Raw genomic sequence first — 16350 nt, 5'->3', positions numbered from 1 at the left:
ACCAGGCTGGCCTCAAACTCAGAAATCCGCCTGCCTCTGCCTGCCAAGTGCTGGGATTAAAGGCGTGCACCACCACCGCCTGGCTGAGGATAATTTTTTTAAGTCGGTACACAAGAGAACTTTTTAGACAGAACTGAACTCAAGAAGAACTTAGAAGGAAAGGCACAGATAGTACTGGGAAAAAAGGCATGGAGAGTGAGGGGATCATTGTGACATCAGAGCAGGAGGAGAGAGCAAGATTAGAAGGAGAATGCAGAATGCAGAATGCAGAATAACTTAGAAATTATAAGGTGACTTAAAAAACTAAGAGAGCAATATGCAGAATGCAGACGGGAAGAGAGAGCAGCAGCAGCAGGCAGGCTTCTCCTGACCATGGGACAGAGCAGGTCTTTCCGTAACAGCAAGGCAGCTTAGTTTCACTCAGGAGAACAAAGCTTTCTTCTTATAGACTTGGGTTTAATTCATTTAGAAATAAAAGGGTAGAAGCTTTTTTTTTTCTCTATGCAATAAAGGTTGGAGCCTGTTTTTCATCTAGGATGAGTGAGTTCTTTCAGCACCGGTGCTTGGTCTTCTGCTCCAAATACACATATAAGCATGGATGCCTGTGTGTAAGTATATAATTATGAGAATGTGTGTAAGCTGGGCCCAAGTGGTTGTGAGTGGAAATGTATAAATGTGCATGCGTGAATCTGTATATAAATTAATGTGAGTTTATGCATATTTGTTTATGTAAAGGTTTTTCTTTTTGTGAGTGATTCTCTTCGCCTGGTTCAATAGAACTTTATTGCTCCAAACTTCCCCTTAGCCTGACAAGGAGAGGCATCTGAGTAAAGGGGAAAGGCTCTAGCAAGTACCCCTCTCCTCACTCCCCTGCTGTTAGCTACAGGTGTTAGTCACCTAGCCAACAGCTTTTAACCCTCAGAATGAGCAAGGAAGTTTTTAGGACGTTTTAGAATTCAGTCTAGTTAGAGAGCTAGAACTAGAGACCCTCAGTCTTTAAAGCCACGCAGAGTTCTACGGTGTCCTCTCTACCCTCTCCGGCCGGGAGGCTCTGGCAACAACTTGCATTCCCAAGAAAGGCTGAGCATAGCTACAGCTCTTAGGAGACAGAGGCAATGATTCAAATCCAGCTCCTTTCACAGTGCATTCAAAGCTAGCCTAGGCTAGACAAGACTCCAGCCCTCTGTCTCAAAAACAAACAGAAAAAACTCACAACAAATTACAAAAATATTTATTGATTGGATTACCTACAGGAATCTTTTACTTTCTGTATCTACAATAAAACATAGGACACTTGCAATAATGAATAGGAAATAATGAGACTCATAAATATCAAGCTTTTTCCTGCCACACAGGGGCAAATCTGAGGTCTTAGTAACCATTTTAAGTTTTCTTTCTGGTTGAAGAGCATGTGCTAGACACTATACATGGAAAGACCAGGCTCAGACCTGCTCTCCTGTTCAGTGCTAGCCTGGGAGTGGCTGAAAGAGAGGCTGACGGGGCAGTGCCTTTGTGATGCAGTACTATACACCGAACTACAAGTGACCCAGAGCTCTCTTCTCCCACAGAGGTGAGCGCTCAGGGAGACAGAGACGCACGTGAACACTGGTCTGAAGCTAGAGCTTCAGCTTGTGTACTGTTCACCTCAATTATGGTCGTGAGCACATAGTGGGGATGAGTGGGATCTTAGATCACAGTTGGCATTTCCCAAGACACATGTACAGGCTGCATTTCTCTCTGTGGCAGTGGTCTGAATAGCACAGAGTTGATTCTGAAAATCTCAGGGCTATGGTGGGCTGGTCCCTGAGCTGATCTGGATACAGCTCAGCTCCTGGTGTGAGGCCTTCAAGGCCACCTTTCAGCCTCCTTTCCCTTCCTGATTGAGAGTGGCTGCAGGACAGGAGGGCCGCTCATGTAAGCAGCTCTGTGAGGCACTTGACCCCTTTTTTCTCTTCACCCCTCTCTGCTGGCTCCCCTCTCGCCCTGGGTCTGTAGCTTCCCTTTGCCCTGCCATCTCTGGGGGGGGGGGCACTCTTCCCTTTGCTGCTGGACTGCTGACTCTTCCTCAGCCATGTGATTTTTAGACACCAGCCATTCCTGTCTCTTTGGCTAGAAGGATCCAGGTGAGAAGTCCCTGGGGTCCTACAGATCTGTTTCCTTAGAGAACAAGTTACAAAGGCTTACTTGTCATGGTAGAGACAGCGCAGTAGAGCAGGAGCAGTTTATATCATTGTAGAAAGGAAATAGGGAAAGGAGAGTCAGGTACCAGAGACCAGGCATCCCAGGGATCTAATCCTATGGACCTACATCCTCCAGATAAGCCTCACCTCCCAAGATCTGCAGAACATCCCCAATACCACTACCTAGGCTTTAACACAGGAGACTGTGGTAGATATTTTGTATTCAAGCTACAACACTCCATTCCTCTGGCTAGGGATGTGTCTCAGTTTGTAAAGTGCTTGCCTGGCATAGATGACATAAGTTCCCTGTTCCTGGCATTGCTGAAAACACTACCTGCTCAGGTGATGATACTGTGACTTAGCCACGCCACTTGACCTCCCAGATGCTGCTTAGAAATATGGGTAGAAACGTCTGAGTCTGAGACTCCTGCCTCCCTGTAATGATGATGCCAAGCTCTGCTGCCAACTCAAGTCATAGTTGGACCTCCATGGACCATGGCATCAGTGACCTGGGACATACCTTCTCAGCAACCCCGTGTAAGCAGGGAGCCTTGAGACTGTTTTCAAGGAAAGTCTTCCAAATGAGTGTACACTTTTACATCCTATACATGTCTGGTCAGTTTCTGTGATGAATACTCTTGGATGGCAACATCACTATATCTGGAATTAACTAAAACCCAGATGGCTGTGCACACCTGTGAGGGACTTGTCTTAATGAAATAATCTGAAGGGGTAAGATCCACCTTTGATCTAAACCACACCTCTGCTGGCAGCCCATGTAAAGGATGTGGGAGAAGGAATCTCGTTCTCTTTGCCTGCTTGTTTGAGAACAAGACTTGCTGCCAAGTCTACTCTTCACTGGCATTACAGCCTATTTCTTCACTTCTTCAGGATTGATGCCTATATTGGTCTTCACTGAAGACTAGGGGAGACATCCAGCCTCGTGGACTGAGTAATATTGGATTCTTAGACATTCTGTTGGCAGACAGCCATTGTTGAATTAGCTGGACCACATCCTGTTAATAAGTTCTCCTTTCTACATAATTCATAAGTGTGTGTACATATTCATGTGTGTACATACATACATACATACATACATACATACATTTCATGAGTTCTGCTCCACTAGAGAACTCTGAAAAATATATATGCTCTTAGGGTATGTTTTTCACTGTCCCAGTAAGAAAGTGCTCAACTTCTTTGGAAATGCCACTTTAACAATTGTCTACAGCTTTCTGCATTACGTTTTAGGCCTGACTGGAGAGTTTTCAAATCCTTCTGCTCAGCTTTGCACTCCCAATTCTCACTGAAAATATGGTGAAAAGCAGGCAGAGAAGCTGTGCTTCAGCTTGGGTGCCAAGCTATATTAAAATATCTCCACCAAACTTAGCTTCAACATCCCAGGACTGGGCAAAATGCAGAAAAATTCTTTGCCAAAATGTAACAAATTCCTCCTGGCCCAATTTCCAAGAGTAACCTCATAGCCTGACCTTCACTGCATACCTACTGGCATTCTGACCGTCTTTTCCCCCCAGAATCACCCTGTAAGCTCTATTTACAGAACCTGAAGCTTTCTCTAGCTCATTCTTCAAACTCTTCCCATGAAGCAGCTTCATATACTTAGTATGCAGTCACAGCAGTGACATTTCTTTTAGTACCAAGTTAGCTAGCTTTCTGTAACTGACCAGATCACCCAACAGGAACAGCTGAGAGAAGGACAGCTTTATTTTGGCTTATGGCTTAAAAGGTTCAGCCCATAGTTATTATGCCCCCATGTGTTTGGACAGAACATCATGGTAGTGCTGTGTGGCAGGCAGGAGGCAGAGGATGACACCAGGAGGGACCAGGGACAAGACACCCTAGGGCCTGCTCTCCCACAGGGCAAGACACCCTAGGGCCTGCTCTCCCTCAGGACAAGACACCCTAGGGCCTGCTCTCCCTCAGGACAAGATACCCTAGGGCCTGCTCTCCCACAGGGCAAGACACCCTAGGGCCTGCTCTCCCTCAGGACAAGATACCCTAGGGCCTGCTCTCCCACAGGACAAGACACCCTAGGGCCTGCTCTTCCTCAGGACAAGACACCCTAGGGCCTGCTCGCCCACAGGGCAAGACACCCTAGGCCCTGCTCTCCCTCAGGACAAGACACCCTAGGGCCTGCTTTCCCACAGGACAAGACACCCTAGGGCCTGCTTGCCCACAGGACAAGACACCCTAGGCCCTGCTCTCCCTCAGGACAAGACACCCTAGGGCCTGCTCTCTCACAGGGCAAGATACTCTAGGGTCTGCTCTCCCTCAGGACAAGACACCCTAGGGCCTGCTCTCCCTCAGGACAAGATACCCTAGGGCCTGCTTTCCCACAGGGACAAGACACCCTAGGGCCTGCTCTCCCTCAGGACAAGACACTTTAGGGCCTGCTTTCATAGTGACCAGCTCCTTCCAATTAGATCCCACTTCCTAAAGTTCCTAGAGCACAAACAGTGCCACTAGCTAGGTAACGAAAGCTTTAGTGCATGAGCTTGTTCTGGAATTTCATATTAAACTGTAACACTGTGTCTTAGGACCTAATGCTCTGGACCCCAATGCTTTCTCAGTTTGTGTCATCTGAAAACATGGTACCCAGAGCAGTGTGCACCTCCATGGGTGTGTGCTGGTCAGTGTGTGTGGGGGGGTTACATCTGCACATATGGATATGTATGCACACACACTTATGTAGAGAGCTACAACGTGTGAACTGGTTGACCAGCTTAGCAGGAGTCTGCTAAAAACTTGATAATTTTCACTTGCCATACTCAGGGGAGTTCTCAAATCCTACAGTGACCTTGTAGGTAAAAGGACGGGATACCTCTCTGCCTGTTTTCCAGATAACTCAAATGAGTTACTTCTAAATGTCATCAATCATCCCTCTCAAACTTGTATCTCCCTAAGTATGCTTAGCAAACCTGCAAACTTCATTTGAATCATACTGATGACAGTTTTTAGATACTCCAGATCAAAGCTAGAGCTCTGAGCTCAAGGGAAAGCTCTCTGTGTTCAGTGGTTAATCAGCTTACCAGTAAAAAACCCGGTCACTTCAGTACTGCTATCTACTTCATAGGCTGGTGCTCTATAACCACAATGATGTAAATTCACAGATGTAAATTCACAGATGTAAATTCAGTGACATCTTGTGTCAACAGGGTTATTTTGGTGTCCTCAGACTGCAAAAATTTTTCTGACATCTACAAGTCACCTGGTGCTAATCTGCTCTACACTGTCAGATACTAAAATACCAAACTTGTCTTTCAACTTTTTTGAATTGATTTTCTCCTTTCCTTTGGGACCTTTTTAGAGTGAGCATTACCCCTACCCTTTCAAGCTCCCTTCAACCTAAGTGTCAAAGGGTTGGGGGGTGTTGCTGGACACAAGTCATAAGGAGGGAAAAACCCACTTGATATAAGCAGTCTGACCAGTTGTTTTCAACCTTGGGTTCCCATGGCATCTTAGGGCAGCTCTCTGCAATCATTTCTGGCTGAGGAGCACTGTCTCTAGGCCAGTCAGTAGTTGGATGGATCCATTTCCTTCTGTGTGCGTGTATGAGCATGTTTCCAGGTCGTCAGCCAGTCTGTCCCTTTCCTATGCTTAGTGCTGCCCTGCATACTTTGCACAGAGCTGTAGCTCACTTTCATTTTGAACCTGTCTAGGAGCAGGTCTATATGCTGTCAACAGGGGCTGGTAAGTCATAGCCGAGCTGACAGAGGTGAGCAGAGATGTCACCTGGTCTGACTCACGTGGGATCCCAAAGCTGCTGCTGTACAAGGACAGGTGGTACAGACTGCACTGGGCCCTCGGGTTTGGAATGGCTGAGTAGCCCTGTAAGTAATGTCTGCCATGAGAATGAATGCCTTCTTTGTGTGCAATCGCTGTGATCGCTCCTTCTCAGACATGAAGGACCACATGTCCACCATTGCTGGGTTGACAATGAGCCAGGTTTCGCAGGTCTTCACTGAAGGATCTTCTATTGCTGAAGGTGAGGAGCAAGCCTGGTGCCTCAGCCACGCAGTGACATTGGTCAGAGCTGGTGTCTATTTTGAGGGCTGAGAAGATAAGTACGTGTTCAACGCGACTGGCCTGGTTTATCAGAGTCTGTGAAGGACCTGCCTTATGGAGCTATGGTAAAGGGGAATGGTTGGCAACCCACTGGCTCTCATTTCCCATACAGCTGATGACCTTGCCAATGTCTGGGTCAATTTCTCCCCATCAAAAAGAGAGCTTGATATACACAGTCGCCCCGACTGAGGTGATGTGGTCACAGTCGCCCCGACTGAGGTGATGTGGTCAGGCTCAATGATGTGAGCTCTAAGGAAGTGATGGATAAAACCTAGGTGAAGGACATCCAGGACTCTTTAAAGGGCTGTCGTGATGGCTCAGTCTCCAGCTGAGGCAGAGCCACCAGCAGGTCACACAACTGCATCCCATCATTACCAGATGCCAGTTGATAGCAATTTGTATGGGAAACTTTGAAATGTCCCATGGAGTTTTCTAAAAAGCCATCATTCCTTTAATCCTAGCTGTCCCTCAGCCCACTGGGTATCTTCCTCCTGGTCAAAGAAGGAACTGTCTAAAACCACTGAAGTGTCAGCTTAGTGCACAGTGAGACTTGCAGTCTAACCTGTAACCCAGCTTTTTTGCTCAGCTTTGTTTAGAATCCACCCATGGGTGATGACTGCTTGCTCTGTTCCGTCTTTCTGAGACAAGGTTTCATGACATAGCCCTGGCTGCTCTTAAAGGATGTACGCCAAGCTGGCTCCAAACCTGCAGCAATCCTCCTGCGTTCTGGGGTCACAGGTACCAGAGACAGCACCAGCTCCTTTGTAGTCGTTCACAACTATGTATTCAGTTATTAAAGCTTCCCAAGTAGAAGATCCAATGGTGTGGCTGAGGTGAGGGCATGAGACCATAGACTCTACAGGACACCAAGGGGAGCCTCCCTGTTTCTTCACTCAACCCTGGGTTGAGTGCACATTTGTGCTAGTGTCCAGTCCTCTCCCACCACAGGAGCCGACTATCAGTCAGCTGCCTTTCATCACAGCCTACCACAGGCGTCGGGAGCCTTACTCAGCCTCCTGTGACATGGTGAAGCCTTGTGGCTGGCTGACCTGAGGAAGGGAACACGATGGAACTAGGATGGTCACTGTCAGCTGACAATAGGTGGACTGTACTTTTCCCTCCCACATGTTCTTCAAAAAACCGACCACACTGAGAGGGAGGAAACTGACACACAGTGAGACAGTTCTTTCCTAGTTTGCCTTGTTTTTAAATACTTTTTTTCAAGTAACGCTGATGGCCTGTACACGTCTCCCTATCTTGGGGTAACTTTCACTCCAAGAAGCTAGCAAAATGGTGCCCTGATTCTCTACTCCAACTCACCTCCTCTGTGCTACATGTCAAAGACAGATAGACACTCATCCTTCAGTGACAACTGCTCGGGGGTTTGCTCAACAAAGACTGTGGCTTTCTTTAACTTCCCTCTAGTTATGATGAGTGTCAAAAACAAGTGGTGTTTTGGGTTCCTAACTTCCCGAATTCTAATGTTAGAAGACGGAGATGCCTGCCCATGGTGGCCCCACCCCATCCACAGCTGGGCTGCCCTTCTGTGCCAGGTCACATGCACACTTGGATATGAATGGCGGGGCTGCTCAGCCTCTCCATTATGCGCAGGACTGTTAGCCGTTCCTGTGGGCTCCCCTCCCCCAGTGCCCCTTGTGGGAAGAGCAGCTCTTTTCTCTCTGTCCTGATCTCTTTTCACCTCCTGGTTAACAAGGGCTCTGCTATTTACACACTTGCCAGGGTCCCTTGTCTTTGTCTTAGCATGTGGCAGGTCCTCAGGAAAGGGTAAGCTCCCTGCCTACTCTTCCAACATCATTAGGGTTGGGCAGTCCAACCAAGCAGTAACTGGTCTGACTAAAATGAAGTTAGAAGTGAATAGGAAGAAAGTGGAAATTCAGCTCTTGTTCCCTTCAGTTTCAGCATGGGTAAGCCATTTGTGAACTGTCACCTGAGAGGTTGATTTCTTTTTTTTTCTTTTTTTTTTTTTTTTTTTTTTTTTTTTTTTTTTTTTTTTTTTTTTTTTTTTTTTTTTTTTTTTTTGAGACAGAGTTTCTCTGTGTAGCCCTGGCTGTCCTAGAACTTACTCTGTAGACCAGAAATCCCCCTGCCTCTGTCTCCCAATTGCTGGGATTAAAGGCATGCGCCACCACTGCCCGGCTGAGAGGTTGATTTCTAACTTAAGGAAGGGCACAAGAATCTACCTTAACTGCCCCCCAACCCCCGTTTACAAACAAGTAAACAGAAGTATAAAATTTCATTATTTGACAATTAAAATCTTATTTATGGTCCAGGATTATGTGCCTTGCCAGGCCCCCTTACAACATTCCCCCTTATCACCCTGCATGGGCGTTAGAGCACAACAACTTCCACCACGTGACTCTCAGGGAGCACACTCAGGTCTTCAGGAAAGGTGACCAGCTCCTTTACCATATACTGATTTGCCAATTTTGTTAGCATCAGTGTGTTATCAAAAATACCCGGTCAAGGAAAGATGGTGCTGGCCACTGCACTAATGGCTCACTACAGCTAAGGCCCCCTCGACATTTAAGGGCAGTGGGGGAGGGGCTCACAAACCCAGCCCTCGCTGAGGAACTACTGGCAGTTCATGGTTGCTAGGGAAGAAAGTAATTCTTCTGCAGTGGTATAACCAGGACTCCAGTGCCCATGCTCCAGAAACTACCCCCAACTCCATGCTTATGCATGCAGCCTTCTTTAAACTCAGTGGGTCACTGGGGGAAAAAAACCCATGAAAGTGGGAGAGGGACTTGTCCAGAGGGAGAGGGTAAGAGAAGGAAGATAGGCTGGGATGATCCAAATAGTTTATGTACTTTTATAAAATTGTCAAAGAATAAGTACAAATATTAAAAAGAAGAAAATATGGGAGAGGCAGAGGGAAGGAAAGCAGTTCTTGACATAGACACTTTAGTACATTTGATTACAGAAAGGACACTATTTGACAGGCTTTATTTATGCTTTGATAAATTCTTATATATGTATAAAAAGACCATGTTTTCCTTAGTTCAGGTTCCCCTTCTACCACTCTCCAGGCTATGGGGAGCCTCTCTGAGTATCTCTGAGGAGCCTCTCCGGTAGCTATGGGGAGCCTCTCCGATATAGCCAGCGTTCAGGGTGCAGCTGCTGTCCACCACTCATCCCTAGCATGGGTCTTGCTACAACAGGACGGCTTCTCAGTATCATGTACCCCACAGCTTGCCTGTAATAGACAAGCCAGTATATGTGGTCTTGACTTGGGGTACAGTTCTCATCAGAACAGGAAGGAGCTAGGCTGTCTAGAGGCATGCATGCCCTTCTTTCCTCCCTGAGCTGCTCCAGAACCTTCACTTCCGTGTGGTACATTGTATCTCTTCCTACATGCTGTCTACTGACATCTCAGAGTGCTTCTGTGGCCATTCTGGGAAACAGCAGGACTTACAGCCCAGACTGTCTTATCCTCTTCTCTGCATGTCTACCTAAAGAAGGCAGCTGGAAACATCTTGTCCCTTGGCTTCAGAGACCCTGATGTGTGGCTCTTGCCTCGCCCTCTCCAATGGGAGACAAACCTACAAAGGGGCCTGGAAAGGATGGGATGGATCTGAGAGCTCTAATCTCAGATCCAGCACAGGTACAGAGGCAGCAGAGATGGTGCATCTGTGGCTGTGTGCTGACTTGTGACAGGCTGCCTTCATGTGTGTACGTTTTCTTTGAATGTGTGGCTTATGAAGTCATGGGATTCAGACTCACAGAGCTCTATCAGCGCTGAGATTAAAGGTGTGCACCACCCACCACACCCAACCAAGACAACAGCCTCACTTTTCTACAGTAACTGCCAAGGATGTACATTTCAAATACAGCCTGTGAGACCCTGCACCTAATCAGAAGTTCTGCACCTAATCAGAAACACAAGAACTGGAAAATAGATTAGCAAGAAAAAGAGAATGAGGGTGGGGAAAAGGTATTCCAGCAGAGAGAGAGAGAAAGAGAGAGAGAGAGAGAGAGAGAGAGAACGAGCGAGCGAGCTAAAGTTCCTTTAAAGTGAGACTGCCAGCAGGTTAACCTGACCCCTGTCATTCTGGGAGGACCAGGGAAAAATGACTCACTAAGAGAAAAAGCCTACAGCTAAACAACTCATTTTCACATTCCCCTCTCCTCCTTTTGACATCTTTTTCTCCCGCCCCCCTCAAACTGCCGAAACCAAGATCTCACCTGTCAATGCCTCCTACGGGGGAAGGGGAAAGGCAGCCCTGAAGAACTGACTCAGTGTGGCATCAGGTGAACAGTCACTTAACAGAATCTTGGTGTTTCGTTTCACCAAGATGGATGACTATTATTTTATTCTCAAATCTGTCATTATCTAACAAATATCAAATTATTTAGGCTTTTCTTCCTCATCTCTGGGATAATACTTGCCTAGGGATTTTCTGAAGACGACAGGATAGACAGATGGACCCTGGCTGGCCAGGTGCACTGCATACCTTTAATCCCAGCAAGAGGCAAAAGCAGAAGGATCATGAGCTGAGATCACCCTGCACTTCAAGTGAGGCCCTGTCCAAAAATATAATAAGCAAATAAAAAAGAACTCTGGCTGCACATCTGTTCCTCTGTCACCAAAACCTAAAGAGTTTGTGAAACACAAGCCTGAGGCAAGAGACTGCCAGGCAAAAGGGCTGACTGACAACTGTTAGCTGAAGTCTCTATGGACATTTGACAGCCTTCTCCCCAAGCATCCTATGGCAGGGATGTGGCAGAGCCTTCTAAGTTACAGAGCGTTCGAGGAGAGCAGACGGTTTGGTCTGAGGTTGGCCTGGTTGGTGCAGCCAGCCATAGAACTAGCTGTGGAAGCAAACAGCACAGGCAGAGGGAAATTTCAAGTGCTATCACTGCAATGTTTTGGACTGCAATAAAATTTAAAATGCTTTCTCATTTGAAATAATTTCAAACATGAAGCTTCAGATGTTCCCTAAGAACCCTGCTGGCTCCTCACCCAGAGCAGCAGCCATGGCTTGTCGAGTTGCTTCATCATCTCCTGAGCCACTGTTAGTGCAGCTGGAAGAGCTGGAGTCTGACACTACGAATCTCATCCACCCACAGTCCACACCATCAACAGCCTGACAGAAACAGCTTTCCCTGCAGACTTCTCTTCCAGCCCACTCAGCCCAGGCCACAGACGTCAGCTAGGTGGAGCAGCTTCCTCATCTCCTTACCTGTAACACTTTCTGACATTCTTATTCATGAGGAAATCAGGCTATAAAGAATACTTTACGCAGGTGCCTCAGGTTGAGCAAAGTGTTGTATTTTGAGCCCCTTTCATTGCATAAATACAGTGCTTCTTTGTCCATTATTGGTAATGTTAATTTTGATAACTGGATAGTACCCAATTTCTTTATTATGTGGATATTATTTTCCTTGTGTAATGAATAAGTATCTTATTGATGGGGAGATAATTTCAGAGTGTAGAAACAGCCAGATTTTTCATATATTAAAGACTTTTCCTTGAATTAATGTTTATTATGATTGTAAAGCTGTGTGGTTTCTAAGAAAACACTATACTTTCTACTATGTGGAAACATGTTTTCTTTCTTCTACATATTCCTGTAATATTTATCTATTAATATCAGCATAGTGGTCTGAATGAGAAGTGTCTCTCATAGTCTCAGGCACTTGAACCCATGGTTCCCAGTTAGTGACACTGTTTGCATAGGTTTAGGCAATGAAGTCTTGCTGGAGGAAGTATGTCACTGAGGGTGGAATCCGGAATTAAAAGCCTCCCTCTACTTCCAGTTTGTTCTCTCTGGTTTGTGCCTAAGTCTGAACACTTGAGATGTCAACTTTCTGCTTCTGCTGCCTTGCTTTCCACTACTGCTAGACCTCCCTGACAGTGAGACTCTTACCACGGTGAAACCATGACCACATGTACACATACACTCACAAGCACACAGAAAGGCCCCACACTATGCAAGTATTGCTAATTTCATTTTACCCTTAGTGGCAGAATTACAGTTCTTGAACCACTGAAAATTAACCCAAAGAAAAAGCTTTTTTAAAATCATAAAAGTAAACACCTCACAAAGGTGCTGCTCTCTTGCTACCTTCTCTCAACACCAGGATTACAGGTGTGAATAGGAGGCTAAGGCAGAAGGAGCACATGCTCCCATGTGCGTGTTCTCACTTGCATGCCCCTGCACATCTGTGGTCTTCCTGAGCTACTGACCACCTACCTAGTTTTTTGAGACAAGACCATCTTTTGCTGAGACCAGAGTTTTGCCAATTAGGCAAGCCTGGATTGCCTAAGCAAGCCCTAAGACCTTCCATCTCTGTTGTCCCAGAGCTGAGATTACAGTGTTGGCAATATTACATGGATTCTGGGGATCCAGCTCTAGGCCTCAGGCTTGCATGGCAGGCAGTTTACCATCTCTACAGTCTCCAAATCAAGTTTTATTTCTTGATGGCCCAAACTGCTTCAAGCCTGTAGTATGGATTAGCCTGAGTATGGGTGTCACTGGATACCTGTTCTTCAGAAACTTCCAGGGGAGGAGATGCTCGCTGCTCAGACCGACGTCCATCTTGATAGTTGATATTTCGTCGTTGACGCAAAGGGGGGAAAAGCCGATTCCAATTGATCATTCCTCCCTACAAAGAGAGCAACACAGTTCCATCAGGAAAGCAACAGATGCCTGCAGTGCCTCGGGAGCCTCCCCAGAGGCAGTCAGAGCCACAGCTAGGAAATGAAAAGCTGTACCACCCTCCACTAAGAGGATAAAGCCAGTCCCTGCTACAGGCACAGAAGAGAAAAGGCTCTAGGTGGTGTGAAGTGTTGTGTGCAACTGGCACAAGGTGGCAAAAGGCAGACTAGAACTCCTCAACAGTCTCAGCCTCACAGACCCTGACCCAACACTGGCTATGCCACAGTCATATCTTAGGAGTTCAAGGCTCTGCAGGGAGTGATGGAGACACAGACACAGATAAGAAAGTAAGAAGAAAGCCACTGTCCCTCCCACACCTACTTAAGACACTACCACCCCATGTTCTATTTATTCATTTCTGAGTGTCTGTGGTACAGGGGATCAAAGGTTGTAATGAAGCCTACACCCAGTGACAAGTTACAGAGCAAAGGGCAAAAGGTTCACAAGTGAAGGTCAATAACTTCTTGAGTATAGGCTCTGTGGATACCCAAGGTGAAAAATAAATCCACTTCTGGCTTCAAATCCGAAGAAAAATGCATGACACAGTGATTTCTAAAAGTGCTTGTTTTTGCTGTGTGAAGATCTTTGAATTTACTAACTTTAAAAGGTCTATTTCTAGATGTCTTAGAGTTGCTGCAAATATATAGAATGTAACCGTCTGAGAACTTTCCTCCTTATGAAGACCTAAAACATCCAAGAAAAGTACTTAACATACACACACACATACACACAATACATACAATACACACACACGTCCATGGCTGACTACAAAAGGAAAAAAAATGGAAATCCTAATGTACCAGAAACAAGTAGACACTGGGAACAAGAGCAGAAACAAGCTGGGACTTAGCCAGGCAACCAAACAGAAAGATCAAGAAACCAGAGGCAAACCCAAGCACAGAGGGAGCCAGGCCATCTCATGTACAGGACTAGGATAACAGCAAAACCACAAAAACTCTAAGGTTAGACTTCTGTCTCTGACCACATGTGAAGTATGTTCCACAGATTAGACTAGAACACAGGAAGCTAGACTGTTAGAGCCTTTAGAGGACGCTTCCATGTCACTGTGATAGGAAAAGAATTCTCAAACAAAAATAGAAAAAAAGATGACTAAAAAGGATTTTATCACCAGTAGAAACTTCATTAAAAGTTGAGCTGTTGTCGACTAAAACAAAATGACAAAGTTAATAAAGATGAACTAATATTGAAAGAAAATGTCCATGAGCCAGGCATGGTGGTGCACACCTTTTTTTTTGGGGGGGGGGAAGAGTTTATTTCACCTTATATCTTACAGAACATTATGAAAGGTAGTCAGGACAGGAAATCAACCATGAACTTGGAGGCAGGCACTGAAGAAGAAGTCATGAAGGAAGAGAATTACTATCTTGTGCAGACTGACTTCTTATTCTAGCTGTTCAGGGATGGCACTTGCAATAGTAAATCAGCAGTCAAGGAAATACTCAGTGATTTTCTGCCTACTAGACACTCTGGTGAAGACATTGTCTCAACTGAAGTTTCCCTTTTCAGTTTGATTCCTGTTAGACTATATTTGATAAAGAAAGAAAGAAAGAAAAGAAAGAAAAAAGAAAGAAAGAAAGAAAGAAAGAAAGAAAGAAAGAAAGGGAGTAAGAAAGAAAGGAAGGAAGGATGAACAAGAGAAAGAAGGAACCAGAGAAAGAAAGAACCAGAGAAAGAAAGAAGGAACCAGAGAAAGAAAGAAGGAAGAAAGGAAGGAAGGAAGGAAAGAAGGAAGGAAAGGAAGGAAGGAAGGAAGGAAGGAAGGAAGAAAGAAAGAAAGGAAGGAAGATTGATATTCTCAAAGAACCAGCTCCTGGTTTTGTTAATTCTTTGTATATTTCTTTTTGTTTCTATTTGGTTGATTTCAGCCCTGAGTTTGATTATTTCCTGCTGTCTACTCCTCTTGGATATATTTGCTTCCTTTTGTTCTAGAGCTTTCAGGTGTGCTGTTAAGCTGCTAGTGTAAGCTCTCTCCAGTTTCTTTTCAGAGGCACTCAGAGATATGAGTTTTCCTCTTAGCACTGCTTTCCTTGTGTCCCATAAGTTTGGGTATGCTGTGCCTTCATTTTCATTAAATTCTAAAAAGTCTCTAATTTCTCTTTCTTTCTTTCTCTCTTTCTTTCTTTCTTTCTTTCTTTCTTTCTTTCTTTCTTTCTTTCTTTCTTTCTTCCTTGACCAAGTTATCATTGAGTAGGACGATGTTCAGCTCACATGTGTATGTGGGGCTTTCTGTTGTTTTTGTTGTTACTGAAGACCAGCCTTAGTCTGCGGTGATCTGATCGGATGCACGGGATTATTTCTATCTTCTTGTATCTGTTGAGGCCTGTTTTGTGACCAATTATATGGTCAATTTTGGAGAAGGTACCGTGAGGTGCTGAGAAGAAGGGATATTCTTTTGTTTTAGGATGAAATCTTCTATAAATATCTGACCAATACCATTTGGTCCACCACTTCTGTTAGTTTTACTGTGTCTCTGTTTAGTTTCTGTTTCCATGATCCATCCACTGATGAGAGTAGGTGTTGAAGTCTCCCACTATTATTGTGGGAGGTGCAATGTCTGCTTTGAGTTTTAGTAAAGTTTTTTTTTTTTTTTTTTTAAATGAATGTGGGCATCCTTGCATTTGGAGCATAGATGTTCAGAATTGAGAGTTCATCTTGGTAGATTTTTTTTCTTTGATGAGTATAAAGTGTCCTTCCTTATCTTTTTTGATAACTTTAGGTTGAAAGTCAATTTTATTCGATATTAGAATGGCTACTCCAGCTTGTTTCTTGGGACCATTTGCTTAGAATTTTTTTTTTCTGGCCTGCCACACAGACTTTGCATGACAGCAGTATTTGAGGCGAAAGCTTCATGGAAGCCAGTTTCCTGCCCCTGCATTGTCTCCTGGCACCCCTAACTCAGAAGTAGCCCAGATATGTCCTTGCGAACTCCTAGGTGCCCACCAAAATATGATTTACTAATAGCCAGACAAAATTGGACATTGCTCTCTGACCTTTACCAATGTTCCAACATCTTAGCCAAACCCTGGCTTGGAATTTACCCACCCAGACTAATTGCCTCCGGCATTGTGGGTAGGGCATTGAAGTTTACAGAATGAGAGACTTATCCCAGGGCAAGGCCAAGTAGTATCCTCATTCTCAGTCAGGTACTGCAGCTGAACCACTCCGAGGAATTAGCAGGAGACATGTCTCTACTTGCCCAAAAGATTAGCATAGTGGGCATTTTACTGAGGATGGGCGGGATCTTGAGCCGAGAGAGAGAGAGAGAGAGAGAGAGAGAGAGAGAGAGAGAGAGAGAGAGAGAGAGAGAGAGAGAGAGAGAGAGAGAGAGAGAGAGAGAGAGAGAGAGAGAGAGAGAGAGAGAGAATGCAGCAGTCTGCATTGAG

At 45.3% G+C, this 16350-nt stretch overlaps 1 protein-coding gene across 2 annotated transcripts in view; it reads right to left on the bottom strand.

Annotated features, from left to right (window-relative positions):
* Nucleotides 1-16350, bottom strand: part of Ubac2 (UBA domain containing 2) — a 155980-nt gene that overhangs the window by 2696 nt on the left and 136934 nt on the right. For both annotated transcript variants that reach the window (XM_031362187.1, XM_031362186.1), the window contains one exon: nt 12771-12893. In XM_031362187.1, coding sequence (XP_031218047.1) covers nt 12771-12893 — 123 coding nt within the window. The remainder of the gene's footprint in view (nt 1-12770; nt 12894-16350) is intronic.

Source organism: Mastomys coucha, unplaced genomic scaffold (assembly GCF_008632895.1).
Source record: "Mastomys coucha isolate ucsf_1 unplaced genomic scaffold, UCSF_Mcou_1 pScaffold9, whole genome shotgun sequence".
NCBI classification, from domain to species: Eukaryota; Metazoa; Chordata; class Mammalia; order Rodentia; family Muridae; genus Mastomys; species Mastomys coucha.
The sequence above is the reverse complement of the archived record's forward strand: the minus strand, read 5'-3'. Positions and strand labels throughout refer to the sequence as shown.